Source organism: Candoia aspera, chromosome 10 (genome assembly GCF_035149785.1).
Source record: "Candoia aspera isolate rCanAsp1 chromosome 10, rCanAsp1.hap2, whole genome shotgun sequence".
NCBI lineage: Eukaryota > Metazoa > Chordata > Lepidosauria > Squamata > Boidae > Candoia > Candoia aspera.
Genome location: NC_086162.1, coordinates 21,555,344 through 21,571,586, shown reverse-complemented (window position 1 = coordinate 21,571,586; position 16,243 = coordinate 21,555,344). Strand labels below are relative to the sequence as shown.

Below are 16,243 nucleotides of genomic sequence, written 5' to 3'. Positions count from 1 at the left end.
TGCCCCTCGATTCCTGATGGCTGTATGCCATTTTCCCTGGCAAGATTTCAGAAGTGGTCTGCCATAGCCTTCTTCCAGAACATTTTAGTGATTTCCCAGACTAGTTTACAGACTTGAGATGTCTTGGTGGCCTCACATCCAAGTACCAACTATTAAGGCCTGTGCGATGCTTCAGAACAGGATACTTTGGAATGAGTGAGAAGGTGAATGCACAGCCTCTCCGTAACTCTTTAAAACAGCCGTATCAGCTGCTCAGAAACCACCTCCTGGAAAAAGATGCAGTTGTTTTAATGAGTGGCAAGCAGGTGCTGCATTTGTACTCGTTATGTTCCGAAGCACCCCTTCCAAAGCATTTCTGAAGCATTTCACATCCCTTCGAACCAGATCTAGCCCTGTTGACCTTTTTGAAGTCCAGCTGAGGTCTATTAGGTGCTGCAGCAAGCCCGCAACTGGACTTTTCAGAGGCCTTGTAACAGGAAAAGAAAGGGAATTAAGTGCAAACAGCTGTGCGCTAGGGCCAACTAGGAAACATTAAAAAAGAATAGGTCTACTGAGGTTTATCCACAATGCTTTAATTTGGAAAATTAAACTTAATTTGAATAGTAGGTTGGATTTGACGTCCTGGCAATAGTAGTGGAATATATTTTTTGTAAAAGAAGTAATGAGAAATTTGATTTTTTATTTTTGATAGACGTTGTGTAAATATGTTAACTGGGATGCCTCTTATACCTCCCCCCAAAAGAAAACCACAGTTAAATTGCGAGAGGGAATAAGGAATTTTTGAGGGTATGCACTTGGTAGAGCAGCCATGAAGGCCTTGGAAAAGATACGCAGATGCTGTGATGTGTCTACATCTATAAAGATCAGAGTCGTGCAAGAAATGGTATTCCCTGTGACACTCTATGGAAGCAAAAGCTGGACTTGAAGAATCAATGTTAAAATATGCCAGGTAAAATTTCTCATTACTTCTTTTCCAAAAAATATATTCTAGAAAAAAGCCAGTTTGGTAGTCTTGCCTTTAGGCACAAAGCTAACTGGGTGATCCTGGGCCAGTCACTCTCTCAGCCCTGGGAAGGAGGCAATGGCAAACCACTTCCGGAAAAACCTTGCCGAGAAAACTGCAGGGACTTGTCCAGGCAATTGCCAGGAGTCAAAGACTGACTTGAAGCCCCCCACCCCCACCCCCACCCCTACAAAAGCGACCGGGTGCTGCGACTCCTCCTGTTAATAACTGAGCTGGTGACTGGGGCTGATTTTGCAATGGAATCCATGCTGCATTTATGAATCCATCAACCAAGGACTGAGGGAGAAGAAAAAAAATCTAATTCAGAGCAACTCTGGCGTGGGCCTGGGAAAAAAGGGTATTCTTCGTGCAAAGGGTTCAAAAGTCGCCCCATATCCGCCGAATTAAATTACGACACGGAAGTCTGCCGCATTCTCAAGGACCATCGCCTCCTTTTCCAGCCGTTTCTCCAAGTTATGGGGCGGCAAGCGAGTGGCAATTCCTTCCCAGGTCTCAGATAACGGCAGAAGTTGGTGGGGCCACACCCAAGGGATGCACCGACGAAGCAACAAGCGCAAGCGCCTCTGTGCAGCTCGCTATCCAATGCTTGCAGCGATTATATTCACGCAAACGGATGGCACGCAAACGTGCAGAAAAGCCTCAAAGCCCACCCGCGTGCACAGCGCCGCGCAACAGATCTGAGGCCCCACTGCCGAGAAGCTCGCCGCCTTCCTGGAAGGAGAGCGGACGGCGAGTTTCCCTTTCGGTTTCCGCACGCGGCTGCTTTATAAAAGCGGCGGGGCGAGCGCGACCCGCCTGATTTTCTTGGCGAAGACGGTAAAGGGGGCAACCGCGGGGGGGGGGGGCGGTCGCTTTTCCCCAACTCTCCTCCGGTCTCTGGTCCGCGGCCGGAGAAGTGGCCCGCAGCCCGGCAGCGACGGCAGCCGTCCGGACTTGAGGTTCTCCGGAGGGGCGGATGGGGACTCCTCGCCGGCGCCAGCGGAGCGGCGGCGGGGCTCTCTTCCGAGGACCCTGAAAGCGGGGGGCAGGGAAGGGCCGGAGGGAGGGCCAGCTGGGGGACAGAGCGGCTTCTTCCCGCCGGCCCGGCCCGGGCGGCTGCGGGAGGCGGTGCGCGCGGGGCTCCTCCGCGGAAGCGCTGCTGGGGAAGCCGCGAGGACCGTGCTCCCGTTTGGGCCCGGGGATGGGGGGACCCCGCACGCCGTTCGGACCGGGTCTGCCCCCGGGGGCCGGCTTGGCTCTGCTGCCCTTCATCTGGGTCTCTCCTGGAGAGCTGGGGGAAGGCGGCTTGAGGAATCAGTCGGGGATTACAAAGCCCATACGCCCACCGGCCTGAGGCGGGCTTGATGTCACCTGGAGGTCGTGAAACTCGGGGAAGGCTCTTTTATAGTCTTCATTTGGGAGCATAAAGGTGGGATAGAAAATAAACGAAATAAAAAATAAATCCTGTGATGAAAGTGCTACAGCCGCCATATAGGAACCGAATCTCAGGGGTGACTCTGGATGCTTCTTTCCTCCCGGTGCTTGCTCTGCAGCTGCATCTCCTCCAGGCCTCCACAATGCAGATGGCGGCTCCCGTGTGCCTGATTGAGAATGGGCGAAGTGGCCTCCACATCCGTCCAGAGGCCCTTCAGTTGCTCTCAAAAATCCGGAAGCCGGTGGTGGTGGTCTCCATTGTGGGACTGTACCGCACGGGCAAGTCCTACCTGATGAACAAGCTGGCTGGCAAAAATTCAGGTGAGAAGGGGCTGAGATAAACCAGGACAATATGGGCGAGGGCCAAACCTGGTATAGGTGTTGGGGAAATGAACACCCCCAAATCCAGGGGTTTCTACTCCAATGGGCAGGTTGTATTTCTCTCACTTTCCAAAATGCCCATTGTGAGTCATCCAGTGACCAGGAACCCTTTGGACTGATGTGATCTTAACTTCCAGAATTTCAACATATCCTTTCTGATAGTAAGATTTAAATCGCTGATTTAGTCAATGAATGTGTCAGATCCCCCAATCAAAGATTTCACAGAAACCCTTATCAGGGCATCTCCCATCATTTCATTCTCTCATGTTGCCAGATGGGAGGGGGGGTGCGAAGTTGGAGTGTGAAGTGGTTTATTATGGCTATGGAGCACATCAAGGATGCGGGGTTGAGATACGGTAGGAATACCATCTGGATGGGAGGGGGGGTGCCATGTTTCGTGGGAAAGGGGACTAACTAAGGGGATGTAGTTTTAAATTAGGTTTGAGCAGGAAATCTTCATTTGCAGCTTGCCTTCTGTACTGTTCATTACACTTCATTAAAATAGTTCAAAGAGATCCAGCTTCTTGACTGTGTATGTGTGAATGCTCGAATGATCAGGTGCTGACAGAATGTGTATAACTCTGCTCCCGGTATTCTTTTTAGGTTCTGAGAAATGTAGCTCCCCTTTTCTTTGAAGGTTCTTGTACTTTCTCTTACATTGCAAAATGAAATGTACAGTATCTGATAAGCATTTTCATCTGGGAAACTGTACCCTTGAATGACTTCCTGTTTGAAGGTGTTAAAGACAGGGGAGCAACCCCCAAAACGTGGTGAAAAGCTGGGTCTCATTAACTGCAGCTCGCACATTACAGGATTATCCATTTGGGGTCTAAACCGTAGCATATTTTTCCATTTGTAGGTTTCTCTTTGGGCTCCACGGTGCAAGCAAATACAAAAGGAATCTGGATGTGGTGTGTTCCCTACCCGGAAAGGCCTCATCAAACCCTTGTCCTTCTGGATACTGAGGGATTAGGTGATGTGCAAAAGGTGATTTTGTATTTGTGTATTTCTTTGTATAACCAGAAGTGGGATTTCTATTACGCAGCAAGTACCACAGATGACTTTCTAGAAAGAAGATTGCAATATTAACATCAAGAGTCAGGCTTAATATACCCCAACTAAATCCAATTATCTTGGCGAAGGGGAAGATCTCATGGCCTCTAATTGTTCCTGAACCACACCTTCCAGCATCCTTGGGCTGTCAGAATAAATGCATGACTTAGTGAATTAATTCTGGCCTGGTGAATGAATGCTATCTTATTCTTATAAGAAATTACCTTATAACAGGCATAGATATACTCAGCAGAAGTCAGAAGCATCATAACTTATTCTTGTTCCTCTTTAGGGTAATTCTCAAAATGATTCTTGGATCTTCGCTTTGGCCGTGCTGCTCAGCAGCACCCTTGTCTACAACAGTTTGGGGACCATTGATCAGACTGCTATGGACAAGCTTCAGTATCCTTCTAAAGAATAGCTCTGTTATGCTATGTGGTTAGATTTGGAGTAAGGTGGCTTCAGAAACATCCTTGTTTAAGTCTTTTGCAGACTCATCAACTGTGTTTCCCCAACATGCTAAACTTGGTTAGATTGAATGTCGAATAGCTTATGTTTCAGTGTATTGTGCAAACACAGAAAACGGGTTAAGGCAATAAATAGGTGAAGTCTGTTGTGTGAACCATGTTGCTCCTCAACAGGGATCATTTGTTTTGTTTTAAATAATTCAACACATTCAAAATGGCATCTACTGCCATCAGTCGATCCCATGCTTCCCATTGCGTTTAAAATTAATCTAGCACTTCGGGTTCTTTCAGAAATGTTTCAGTAGCACTGAGGTGTATGGTACTTTCCCTCCTCGAGAGTGGAGGCAGAGGGAGAAATCTATGGATGACCTATGCCATATGTTAATTATAGTATATCTATATACAATATGTTTTAATAAATGATTGAAGATAAATTAGTCTTTCGGTGCCATGCTGCTGGTAATTCATCTGCAGAATTCCTATTCAAAAGTAAATATTAAGAAGAAAAATTTGGCAAATAAATATAAATGTGGAAGCTGCTGTTCCAAAATAGGAGCCAGCCAAATCATCTGCTTCTCCTTATTGATCAACCATGTCTGGTTCTGGGGTAGAAGAAGAGCTGGACTTTTCATAGACATGTCTTCCTCTGTTGTCAGTCCTATCAGGTAGACCAGACTAAGAATCAGACACCATGTAGACCTAAAGCTACTTTTATTAGAACAGCTCTAGTAACAGAATATTGCAAGTCTGAATGTGTTTCCCTTCCTCCCTCTTCTATCTTCATGAGAATTGGAGTGTGGGCTATCTGAGGCATTTTCGCAATCTCTTTTCTTGTCCTGGGCTCAAGTTTCATTTATCTGACTGTTGCCTTGGTAGCTGTCAGGCCCAGCCCAAGAATGATATAGAAGCAATCCAGCCATAGTTCAGTTCTTTATTTGCTTACACCGTACAAACAGAATCTTGCCAGACTAAATCTATATTACTCTAACCTAATGGATATACCCTGGGAGATTCTAGGGAGTGGCTATTCTGAATTTCTTCCTCTTCCCACAGTCCAACTCAGGAGTCGGTTGTCTTTTGTCTCGCCCCCCTCCTTGGAATGGGCTCCCTCCTCCCTAAGAACCTGCTGCGATACTGTACTCCCTTACGGTAGCAGATCTTCTCACTGTCCTTCAAGGCCTATGTTTCTCAACCGTAGCAACTTCAAGATGTGTGGATTTCAACTACAAGAATTCCCCACATCTTAAAGTTGCCAAGGTTGAGAAACACTGTTCAAGGCCATCCTCTTTCACTGTGCTTGTAGATTTCTTGATTCCTAAACGGGGTCAAAAGCTTTGTGACAGAGCTCTCTGAACACATCAAGACAAAGACTTCATCCATCCATGGAGATACAGAAGATACTTCTGAATTTGTCGGCTTCTTCCCCACATTTGTCTGGGCTGTGCGAGATTTCACTCTGCAGCTGGAACGGAATGGGCAACCCATCACGGAGGATGATTATCTGGAGCAAGCTCTAGAATTAAAAAAAGGTACTGATGACAAATGCAGTGTGAAGATCCGTGTGACCATGTGGATAAGGAATAGGAGCCTTTGGGCCTAAATTTTCCTCCTCCAGGGAGGTGCAAAATGGTCCTCACTTGTTAAGAGGTAAAAAGAGGCTAACGACAGAAAGTAATTCTCTGTTGGAATTACTGAGATGCTGCCATTCTACCTGACCAAAGAGCATTATAAAATAAGACCCAGCAGATATGATAGAATAAGAAAAAAAATGGAAAAAGGCTAAATAGACAACAAAAATACCCAGTAGGAATTTGTCTTTCCTAGTAGATCCATTTCAGTGTCAGTAGTCATGCCACTGAATCATAAACCGATCTGTTTTCCTCAGTTATTCCCTAACCAAATTATTTGCTGGAAAATAAGCAACAGTGTTAATTCTTCAGTGCTCGGTTATCTTGATTAATTTAAACCAGGGTTGCAATTGCAGAAGGTACTGCTTTGGATTTCAGATTGCAATTTGCATATACTTTGTTGGCTGAGTCTACACATTAAAAGGCTGGATCACCCTCAATTTGTACATGGCCTTTCCGCAAAACTCTTCTTGGTAAATTACAGTGCAGTGTGTTAAATAGAGGTTATCCAAAAATCACTGATTTGGAAACAAGAAAAACTAATGTTACAGGGGTGGGGCCTCTATAATTAAGAGATGAAGGGTAGGCAAAGAAAGTTAAAAAGGAAGAGATTCCTGCAGTTGGTAAGGATAGCAATTAAGTGGCACTAAATCAGATATTTTACATCACATTGCAATGGAATGCCCCCTCAGAAGGTTCCCTGGCTCCCTGCAAGAACTACATCATCTAGAGGGTACTGCCGTCCCATGGCTAAATGATCTAGATATCTGTACGTAAGCTTAGTTACTTTATTAACTGCTCATACATAACTTAATTTATTCATAATTTCATTCATCATTTGTATTGCATGTTTTTAAAATAATTTATTGTCCCAGTGTCCTATATTTTCTACACTTTTATATGTTCGTGATTCTTATGCAGCAATGCTGCGTTCTGCTATGCCATACAAAATACATAAATAGATATGGGAACCTTCCCTACTGAAATGCCCACTGGGGGGTGCAGTGCAGATTCACCTGTGACGTGGACACGTTGCTTTCTAGGTAACAGTCAAGAGGAGCAGATGTTTAATCTGCCACGCAAATGCATCCGACTGTTCTTCCCCACCCGGAAGTGCTTCATTTTTGACCGTCCTACTAGTAGGAAGAACTTACCTCATCTGGAGAAGATGCAGGAGAGTCAGCTGGACACTGATTTTGTGGAACAAGCAAAGCAGTTCTGTCGTTATATCTATTGGACATCTCAAGAAAAGACTCTTCCAGGCGGGCACGTTGTCACTGGCAATTGTGAGTGCTTTTAGCCTATTATTATTATTATTAGCCAGGGAGAATTGGAAGATTTGAGCTCATTATGCCTCATTCTCTCGAATGAAGTGTCCTCCAGAAAGCCATGCAGGTTGGAAAAACGTGGCAGTCCCCATCCATCCAGATTGGCAAGCAAGTTGTGGCACAGTGCCTTAGATTCTTGAGTTTGCTCCACAGTGAGCAAAGGCAGTTGAATATGTGTAGCTGATGCTCCAACAATCTGTATTATTTTTCTCTATTCAGTGTTGGCAGAGTTGGTCAAGACCTACATGGATGCTATCTGTAGTGGCAAAGTTCCTTGCCTGGAGAATGCAGTGCTGGCCTTGGCTGAGATTGAGAACACGGCTGCGGTGCGTGAAGCTGGTGCTCATTATATGCAACTGATGGAGCAAAAGTTGGAGCTACCCACTGAGACTCTCCAGGACCTTCTGGACATACATAAAATATGTGAGAAAGAGGCCCTCCAGATGTTCATGGCACGTGCTTTCAGGGATGATACACGTCAGTTCCAGGGTGAACTTGTGGTAGGTAATCTTGTAAAACACCAACATTCATAGACAATATTTAAGGCTCATGGGTCCCGGTGGTGTGGTCCCTTGGCCTCCAGTATTTTCTATATTTATAAGAATGCTACATAGCCTCACACATATTGTGTAGATGTTCTTAGTCAACAAATTGGTGGATGGCTGCAGCCAGGTGCTTTGTTTGGAAACCTGCCCAATTGCCCAGAAGGATAGAAGATGGATATGGGAAGGAACATCTAGGAGGTCGACAGGGTGGCAAGGGGTATCATCATCAGCCTCTTTGGGCAATTAGGTTCCTCCTCTAAGAAATAATGATCCTCTAGTTAAATTGAAGGAAGAAAATCTGCAATTTCTGTGATTAAGCTCAGTTGAATCATGGGAGACCATCCAAATGTCCATGATGGAAAAACATGCTTTTGTTTGTTATGTCTCAGCTCTTGTTTCGTTATATTTTATTCCTACCAGAAAACTCTGGACAGCAAGAAGGAAGAATACTGCCGCAGAAATGAGCTGAAATCTTCTGAAGTCTGTCTAGCTGTCTTGAGGTCACTATCTGAGGGCTTGGAACAGAAGATCAAGAATGGGGCCTACTCCCGACCTGGTGGCCACCAGGAATTTGTAAATGACCTGAAAGAAGTGGAGGAAAGATACCATGGGACACCCAAGAAAGGAATAATGGTACAAAATGCTGTGGGTTGCTAAATTGATACTCGCAAGGGATGTTGTCATGCTGTTAGGCCAGGATCTGTAACATTTGAGAGAGCTGTTGGGTAAATGATGCATGCAGTCCCTTGTGGAACTGGGTTAGTTGTCAAGCAGAATTCAAAATAGGGGAGAAATGGGTCACACACATCATGGACACTGACCATCAAAGGCATAGGTGTCTGCAGGATCTAGTGCTTTTCTCAAAATGATGAAATACTGTCATGCTGTTGCAATACGAGCTGCGCTCCTTGTGTATGTTCCTGCAGGATCACAACATATACACAAAAGGGGTGGAGCTTGCATTGTGACGGCATGACGCTGCTTTCATTATTTGCTACCTCCCTTAGCCTTCTCACAGATGCCTCCGTTGAACGGTTTCCTACAGTTCCAAGTTTAAAAACCCGAAAGAAAGATGTTTGGCTATGTGGGTAAATTGCTTCAAGTTTATGTCCAAATAAATCAGTCTGAGTTACCAAAACGTGCAAAACAAGAACCATTAAAACCAACTTGAAAACAACAAGGACAAATAGATAAGTAGAGCATCCTTAAAAAATTCAGTAAGTTCAGACAAGTTATATGAATACCAAATCTGCTAAAATTGAATCATTTTGAATTTCCAAGTTCTCCCCACATAAAATACCACATTTTCCTTCAAAGTATTATTTCCAGTCTTAACAACAGAATTTTGAAGGGAACTCTTATACAAATACACTAATTGAAGACACCTAGCAGGACACTTGATTAAGATTCACATGTGAATACCATAATGGGTATTCTGAAATGGCAGAAATGGTGAATTTCTAAAATGTAAAGGGTGTTCCACTAGTCTTGTGGGCCACATGGAGCCCCAACCCACTTTGGGGGATGTTTAGAGAAAGTTCCACTCACTGCACATCTCACTGGCACCAACGTTGAGCTTTGGCATTCAAAATTTCCTTTTGAAGAGCTACAAGAAGCCAGATGTCCCTCATCTGGCATCAGATGTCCATTTTGCCAGCCATCTGACAGCCTTTCCATCCTATAGGGAGATCTTCTAGTGTCCTTGCTTTGACAAAGCCTCCTCATTGCTGGCCTCTCTCTATCACTCCAGATTGTTCTTTCTTTTCCTTCAACCAGGCAGAGAATACCTTGAAAGAATTCCTCCAGAGCAAGGAAAGCATCAGCAAAACCATCCTTCAAAGTGACACAACCCTTACAGAGAAGGAGAAGGAAATGGCAGGTAAAGGCTTGATCAAGTTGTAAGATTATGCTGGGACGATGGTTCTGCCTCGAAGGTGGGAAAAGACATGTTGTCTATCCTGACACCAAACCTATCGCTAATTGGGGAAATGCTTTCCTTTCTACTTAAAACCTTGGTAATGAAAGATGGAGAGGTTTCTTTTTTTCTGCAGTATTATCCAACATTTGTAACTGTACTCACATGTACCCCAATAAATGGATTGCAAAATGTTGGGCAAGAGAGCCGGGGACCTTGTGAAGGACAGCACCATGAAGTTGCTGATTCAAGCATATCTCAGCTATGTTTAAAGGTTGTTTAGAAAAGAGGATTCCAGGGGAAAGAATCCTCTTTTCTAAAATGTTTGTGTAATTTCCCATTCCTTTTCTTACCTCTTTGGGCAATTTCCTTGTAATTCCCCTATAACAGCCTGTAACCTTCTCTTGTCTAGGTTCTAAACTCCCTCACTGCAATGAGGTTGGAAATATGTACAGGTAGTCTTCGCTTAAAGACCACTCGTTCAGCACTGAACAAGTGGAACTTGCGATTGGTCCTTGCAATTATGGCGGTTGCGACATCCCACGGTCACATGATCACCATTTGTGACCTTCACTGCCGGCTTCTGACAAGCAAAGTCAGTGGGGAAGCCGGCAGGAGATTCCAAATGAGGATTGTGTGATAATGTGCTTCATGATAGCATGGGATTCACTTAATGATGGCAACTGGAAATGCTGAAACCGCCATCGCTAAGCGGCATGGTCACATGATGTTGCTCTTTACGACGGTGTCACTTAGCAATGGAAATTCCGGTCCCAGTTACCATAGTTCGTGAGGACTACCTGTATGCCAAATCTACTTATTTATTACATTATTTGCATACTACCAAGTCTAGCCACCTTGCACAACACCTGCAGATGTTTCTTCTTCTTTTTTTCCTGGACCAGATGCAATGGTCAAGACAAAAGCAGCAGAACTAGAGCAGGAGGTCCAGAAGCAGCAAATAGCAATGTTGGAACAGAAGTTGGAGGACCAGAGACAGAGTTACGACATGAACCTTCAGGAGCTAAAGGAGAAGATGGACAACGAAAGGAGGAACCTACTGGAGGAGCAAGAGAAGATGATCAGCAGCAAACTCAGGGTAACACTATTGTCTCAGCAAGAGTTTGCTGTAGTTGGGTGGGGTGGGGTGTTAACAAAATTGCAGACTTTCAAACTGAAAAGTAATGGATTTAGGACAAGCGCAGCACAAACACCTCTTTCTTTACTTTGTCACATCTTCTCCACTTGCATCATTTTGATACAGGTTGGAATACATTTATTTGCATGGGTAAGTTTTAAAGTTACCAGGGCTACGTAAAGAAAGCAAATTATAGGAACAGTGGAAGAGGGGGCATCCTGAAGGTTTCTGGTGCTCAGGAGGATGTGCTGTGAACAGCAATGAAGAACAGAACTAGACGCAACAATTCACAGCACTTACCTAGTTACTATATGAGTACTTAACCCAAGTCTTGAAGAATGAATGCAGAATTTCAAACAGTACAGGTAGTCCTCGCTTACCAACCACCCATTCAGCAACGGTTTGAAGTTACGATGTCACTGAAAAAGGAGATTTACGACTGGTCCTTGAAGTTGCGGCCGTTGCAGCATCCCCATGGTCACGTGATTGTGATTCAGGCACTTGGCAACTGGTGTGCATTTACGACATTTGCAGTGTCCTGCAGTCACGCGGTTGCCATTTGCAACCTTCACAGCCGGCTTCTGACAAGCAAAGTCACTGAGGAAGCCAGCAGGAAGTTGCAAATCACGGTCACGTGGTGTCATGCTTAATGACCTGCGGTGATTTGCTTAACGACTGCAGCCAGACCTGACATCATAAATCAGCACAATCATGTGCCATCGCACTTAACGACTGCACCGCTTAGTGAGGGAGTTGCTGGTCCCGATTGTGGTAGGTAAGTGAGGGCTAGCTGTATAGATTTACAGTCAGGTAAAAGTCAGTTTTTATATGCTGAATGTATATATCTTGAGCATGGCTTTAAAATTGGAGGAAGGAACCACATAACCTGGGCTATGCTGATAATGCTGCTCCAGTGGCCGAAAAGGTAAAGGCAAAAGCAAATCTTCAAGTAAAGGAAGTCAAGGAGAACAGTGAAAAAATGGAACTAAGGTTAAAAATAAAAGAGGCCCAAACTAATGGCAACAGGTACAGCAACCAGCATTAGAATTGGCAGTGAAGATATCAGAGTGGAAGATAGCTCCTACCGTTTAGGATCAACTCTCAGTAGTAAAAGAATGAGCAGTTAGGAAATACTGTATGCTGTAGATTAGTGCTTGGTAGAGCAGCCAGGAAGGCCTTGGAACAGTTGTGTCCCTACCTACAAAGCAGATTTGTTCAAGTCATGGTATTCCCTGTGACACTCTGTGGAAGTGAAAGTTGGCCTTTGAAGAAGCAGGACAGGAAGAGTGTTGACGCTTTCGAGCTTTGACATCGGAGAAGACTCCTGAGAACACAATGGATAGCCAAGAAAACAAAACAAAACAAAAAAGCTTCATCGAGCAAATCAACCTAGAGTTCATACTCAAGGCACAAATTACCAGGCTCAAGTTACCATACCAGCAGAAGAGAAGTTACACTCTGAACACATTATGCAAAGAGCTAGCTCTGTGGGGAGGCTCTAATGCTGGGAAAGGTGGAAGGGAAGAGAAGAAGAGGACAACCAGCAGCAAGGGGGATAGACTCAGTTACCGCAGTGAGGGATACACCAATGGAAGATGTGAAAGACCAGATTGGGAACAGATTGTCTTGGAGAAAATCTATCTGTGTGGGTGATAAAAATTGACACCAACTTGACGGCATATAATCCATCCATTAATCAAAAGCCAATTTTAGTTGGGCTTCATCTGAAGATTTAATTTCTTCGGTGCAGGGAATAGATCAGTAATGCTGAAGATGCAGAAAGCAACAGTGGAAAAGCAAGGAGGGAAATTTAAGGATAAAGGAACAAGAAAAAAGAACATAGGGAGGCAGGCTTTGCTAAAACCCAAGATGGTTAATAGTAAAATGAGAGAAAATGAAAATAAACTTTTTTCCTCTTAAAGTTAACAGTGCAAAGAAGCTTCTGGGATTTGGGGAGCAAGGGTTTCTGACGCAGACAGACAGACAGCCTTTGCTCCCAGGCTTCTATGCAGCTTAATATCCTAACTGGTCAAGAAGCCACATGAGTTGATCACTGCAGGATACGCCCCTCCATGACATAGAGAGTAATTGAGTTGAACTACAGGGATCCAATGGGGTATAGTCCATATGAGATGCTTTCCTGTTTTCCCGCTTTACGCAATTCTAATTTGACAGGAAATGTCCAAATACATCTTGAATAATCTTTCTTTATTGGGTACGTTCTTGAACACGGTCTGTAATGTTAATCACATCTTTGCTTTCAGTCTAATAATTTTGATGGGCTCTGCTTGCAGGAGCAAGAGGCTTTCTTGAAAGAGGGCTTCCAGAAGGAAGCTAGCCAGCTGAGCGGGGAGATCCAGGAACTCAAAAAGAAAAAAGAAGAGGTGCAGAAGCCATCTTGGTTTACCTCAGCTTTCGAAATCCTGGGAGACGTGGTCAGTGTAGCATTACCAGGACTTGTGGGCAAAGCTGTTGGGGCTGTTACTAGATGGCTCAAGCGTTTGTAATCCAGAACAAAATCCAGCCTTATATCAAGTGATGCTCTCCCAGGAAGTGCCTCTACATCCTAGAAATGATCTGGCTGCATTCTTACTAGAGTTATTTTAAGTATGTTCTGTAAATTTAAATTCATGGTATGCAGTCATTCTGAGACTTTAGGGGCTTATTTCCTTAAGAAACCTGTGATTTGATAGCATTTTAAGGCCTCATAGGCTTCCGATGGGCCACAGCTTTATGGGGTGTCACAGGCTGAGTTCAGGCACTTTATTATGCTCCTGTTTGTTTGTTTGTTTTAATGTTGAAGCTTTCAGTCATGTTTTGGGGTTTTATATATGACACAAAGCCCAAACTTAGCGCAGTCGGGAAAGTCATTATACAATAACTGTTGGGTTATTGCCATGTGCAATGGGGCTACCCTTGAAAAGTATCTGGAAGCTGCAACTGGTGCAGAATGTGGTGGCGCAGGCAGTTATGGGTACCTCTAGGGCTGCACATACAACATCTCTGCTGCATGAGCTGCATTGGATGCCAGTTTGCATGGTGTTGGTTGTGACCTTTAAAGCCCTTCATGGGCCCAGGTTACCTGAGTAAGTGTCTCGTCCCAATTACATCAACCCACCCCACCTGGTCCTACAGGAGAGGCACGTTATGAGCCCTGTCAGTATGAACCCCGTTAGTTAAAGAATTCCAACTGGTGGGGTCCAGGAGGAGAGCCTTTTCTGCCCTGTGGAACGTCCCCTGAGGTGAGGTTGGCCCCCACTCTTCTGGCCTTCAGGAAGAGCATTAAGACCTGGCTCCTCCACCTAGCATGGGGATCCAATAGTTGTATGTAGCCCTGGGGGTGGTTGCTGGGTTGAGCATGCTCCCTCTGTCTTTCTAACCTTATTTTTTTGTAAGATTTTTCATTCTCTCTTTTACTTGTAAGCCACCTAGGCTCACTTATACAGTGAGATGGGTGGCATATAAATTAAAGAAATAAACCAAAGAAAATTCATTTCATTAATGAGAGAAAGAAAAAGAATGAAATGGGATAGAATGAAGCACAGCGAATGAAGGTTATGACCTTAGCCTGTTTCCCAAATATTGGCTATTTCCCCATTAGCAGTTTATAGTGTTTTATGGCATCGTCCATCATTATGCCAACATAACAGGAACTAGATAAGGCATTATAGTGCTTTATAATGTTGGATATTCCTAGAAAATGTGTTTTCAGTTCCATTGATTACCAAGAGGTACCCATGCCCAGTTTGGTCCTTATTGGGACTTCTCAGACACCATGCAGCCAGATACCATTCTGTGATATCATTCTATCAGTAGAATAGAATATAGAATAACTGTTAACATCTGTGAGGAGTCCATTTACACTGCAGTAGCTTCATAAACCTGAACTCAAAAGGCCTACTAGAAAATACAACAAAGCAGCCTGTTTTATAGTTCGCTTACTTAACCCAAATAGCTGGATATGCATCTCACACTGACCCATCAGATAACCCCATTAGATGCTTTTGCATTGCAACTGAGCCACATTAAGATTTGTGGTGCTGTGACCTCATCTTTGGGATGTGCTTAAAAGTTAACAGGTTTCCCCGTTCTTCCATGCAGCATTAAGAACTTGTTCCCAAATAGGCAGGAAGCTGCTTATGGATAGAATGCACAAAGTAATTGATGTTCAGGTTGTTAACACTTAAAGCAATCCCTCCAGGAAGCCTGTTGGCTACTTGTTTACTTGCACCCATGTTACTTCTCTCCAGTGGAGCCAATCTTTCTGAACACAGGGGGAAGGATCAGGCTGGAGACCTCCCAGGATCATGTTTCCTTCCGTGGAGCCCCATGGCATCCCTAAGGTGCTGGGTGGAGGCAATCTTGGGAGTTGACAGTATTAGCAAACTGCCCTTCTCCTGATCAATACAAGAAGAGGTAGGATGCCCAGGGAGAAGCTCATCCTTTTGCTACTGAGATTTGAAGTGGTTTAAAGCCGAATTTGTTGAAATGCTTGCTTGCTTGTTTTCACAACACACAATTCGATTGTCTCTGAAATAAATAGTTGCATTCCAACCGGGTGAACATCTCCTTTTTGTGTAAGCAATTAGAATGGAAACATAGTCTCTAATTCACAGACATTTTCAAAAATTCAGATCATTCATCCTGATGGGCTGTATGTGTACATATTTATGGTGTGTGTGGCTGGCTCTGGCTGATCCCTTCCTTCAATGGAAACAACCTTAGTTTGATAATGACAGTATTCAGAAAAAGATAGAAGTGTGTATAAGCTTTGGGAAAGCCCAAAGTTTGCACACTGGCTAGCTGGCTTTGGCTGTGCCAGGGACGAGGGGAAGGCTACGTCACGCTGAGGAATTCTTTGAGAATGATCAGCCCCGGTGTTTTCAAGCCAGCGCTTGGGGGATGTGCAGATCTGCCAATAACAACAACAACAATGTTAAAAGCTAGACACACACAACCAATGCACAACCCCAGTATCACCCTTTGGGGTTAAATCACTTCAGTGGACAACGGTTGCCTATAAATGAGCAAACTTGAAGACCACAAAGGGTTGGTTCTCCTTCCATCAGTTCTCGGTGACTATTTAGCAAAAGAGCTTCAGGTGCTTCCCGCTGCAGTTAAGGGAGTGTCATCTATTATAGGCAGCGTGTCCGTAGTTCTTACGTGTTTGTGGAGACAATAAAATTTTCAACCACACTTGTAATGATTCATCAGAATAAGCTTTCTTAAGGGATCTAAATCCAACCAGACACAGCTGAGCCTGTACGTGTGTAAGCTCCTTTCCTGCCATTGACTTTTACTTTCGCTTGCTGATTTCTCCCCAGCAGTCCGATTTCTCAGAAAGCACCAGG

The 16,243-nt window shown here is 44.4% G+C and overlaps 1 protein-coding gene across 1 annotated transcript; it reads left to right on the top strand.

Moving 5' to 3' along the window:
- The first annotated feature begins 2,457 nt into the window (after positions 1 to 2,457).
- Positions 2,458 to 15,446, top strand: LOC134503664 (guanylate-binding protein 1-like). The gene is made up of 10 exons (XM_063312543.1): positions 2,458 to 2,758; positions 3,678 to 3,805; positions 4,164 to 4,273; positions 5,671 to 5,867; positions 7,010 to 7,252; positions 7,514 to 7,794; positions 8,260 to 8,472; positions 9,616 to 9,718; positions 10,660 to 10,853; positions 13,187 to 15,446. The coding sequence occupies exons 1-10, from the start codon at positions 2,473 to 2,475 to the stop codon at positions 13,397 to 13,399; spliced, it is 1,968 nt and encodes a 655-aa protein (XP_063168613.1). The 5' UTR covers positions 2,458 to 2,472; the 3' UTR covers positions 13,400 to 15,446.
- Positions 15,447 to 16,243: the final 797 nt, after the last annotated feature.

Coding starts and splice junctions, on each gene's coding strand:
- LOC134503664 (XM_063312543.1), top strand. CDS start 2,473: ATGAAAGTGCTACAGCCGCCATATAGGAACCGAATCTCAGGGGTGACT. Junction 2,759..3,677: donor GCTGGCTGGCAAAAATTCAG/GTGAGAAGGGGC, acceptor TTCCATTTGTAG/GTTTCTCTTTGGGCTCCACG. Junction 10,854..13,186: donor TGATCAGCAGCAAACTCAGG/GTAACACTATTG, acceptor CTCTGCTTGCAG/GAGCAAGAGGCTTTCTTGAA.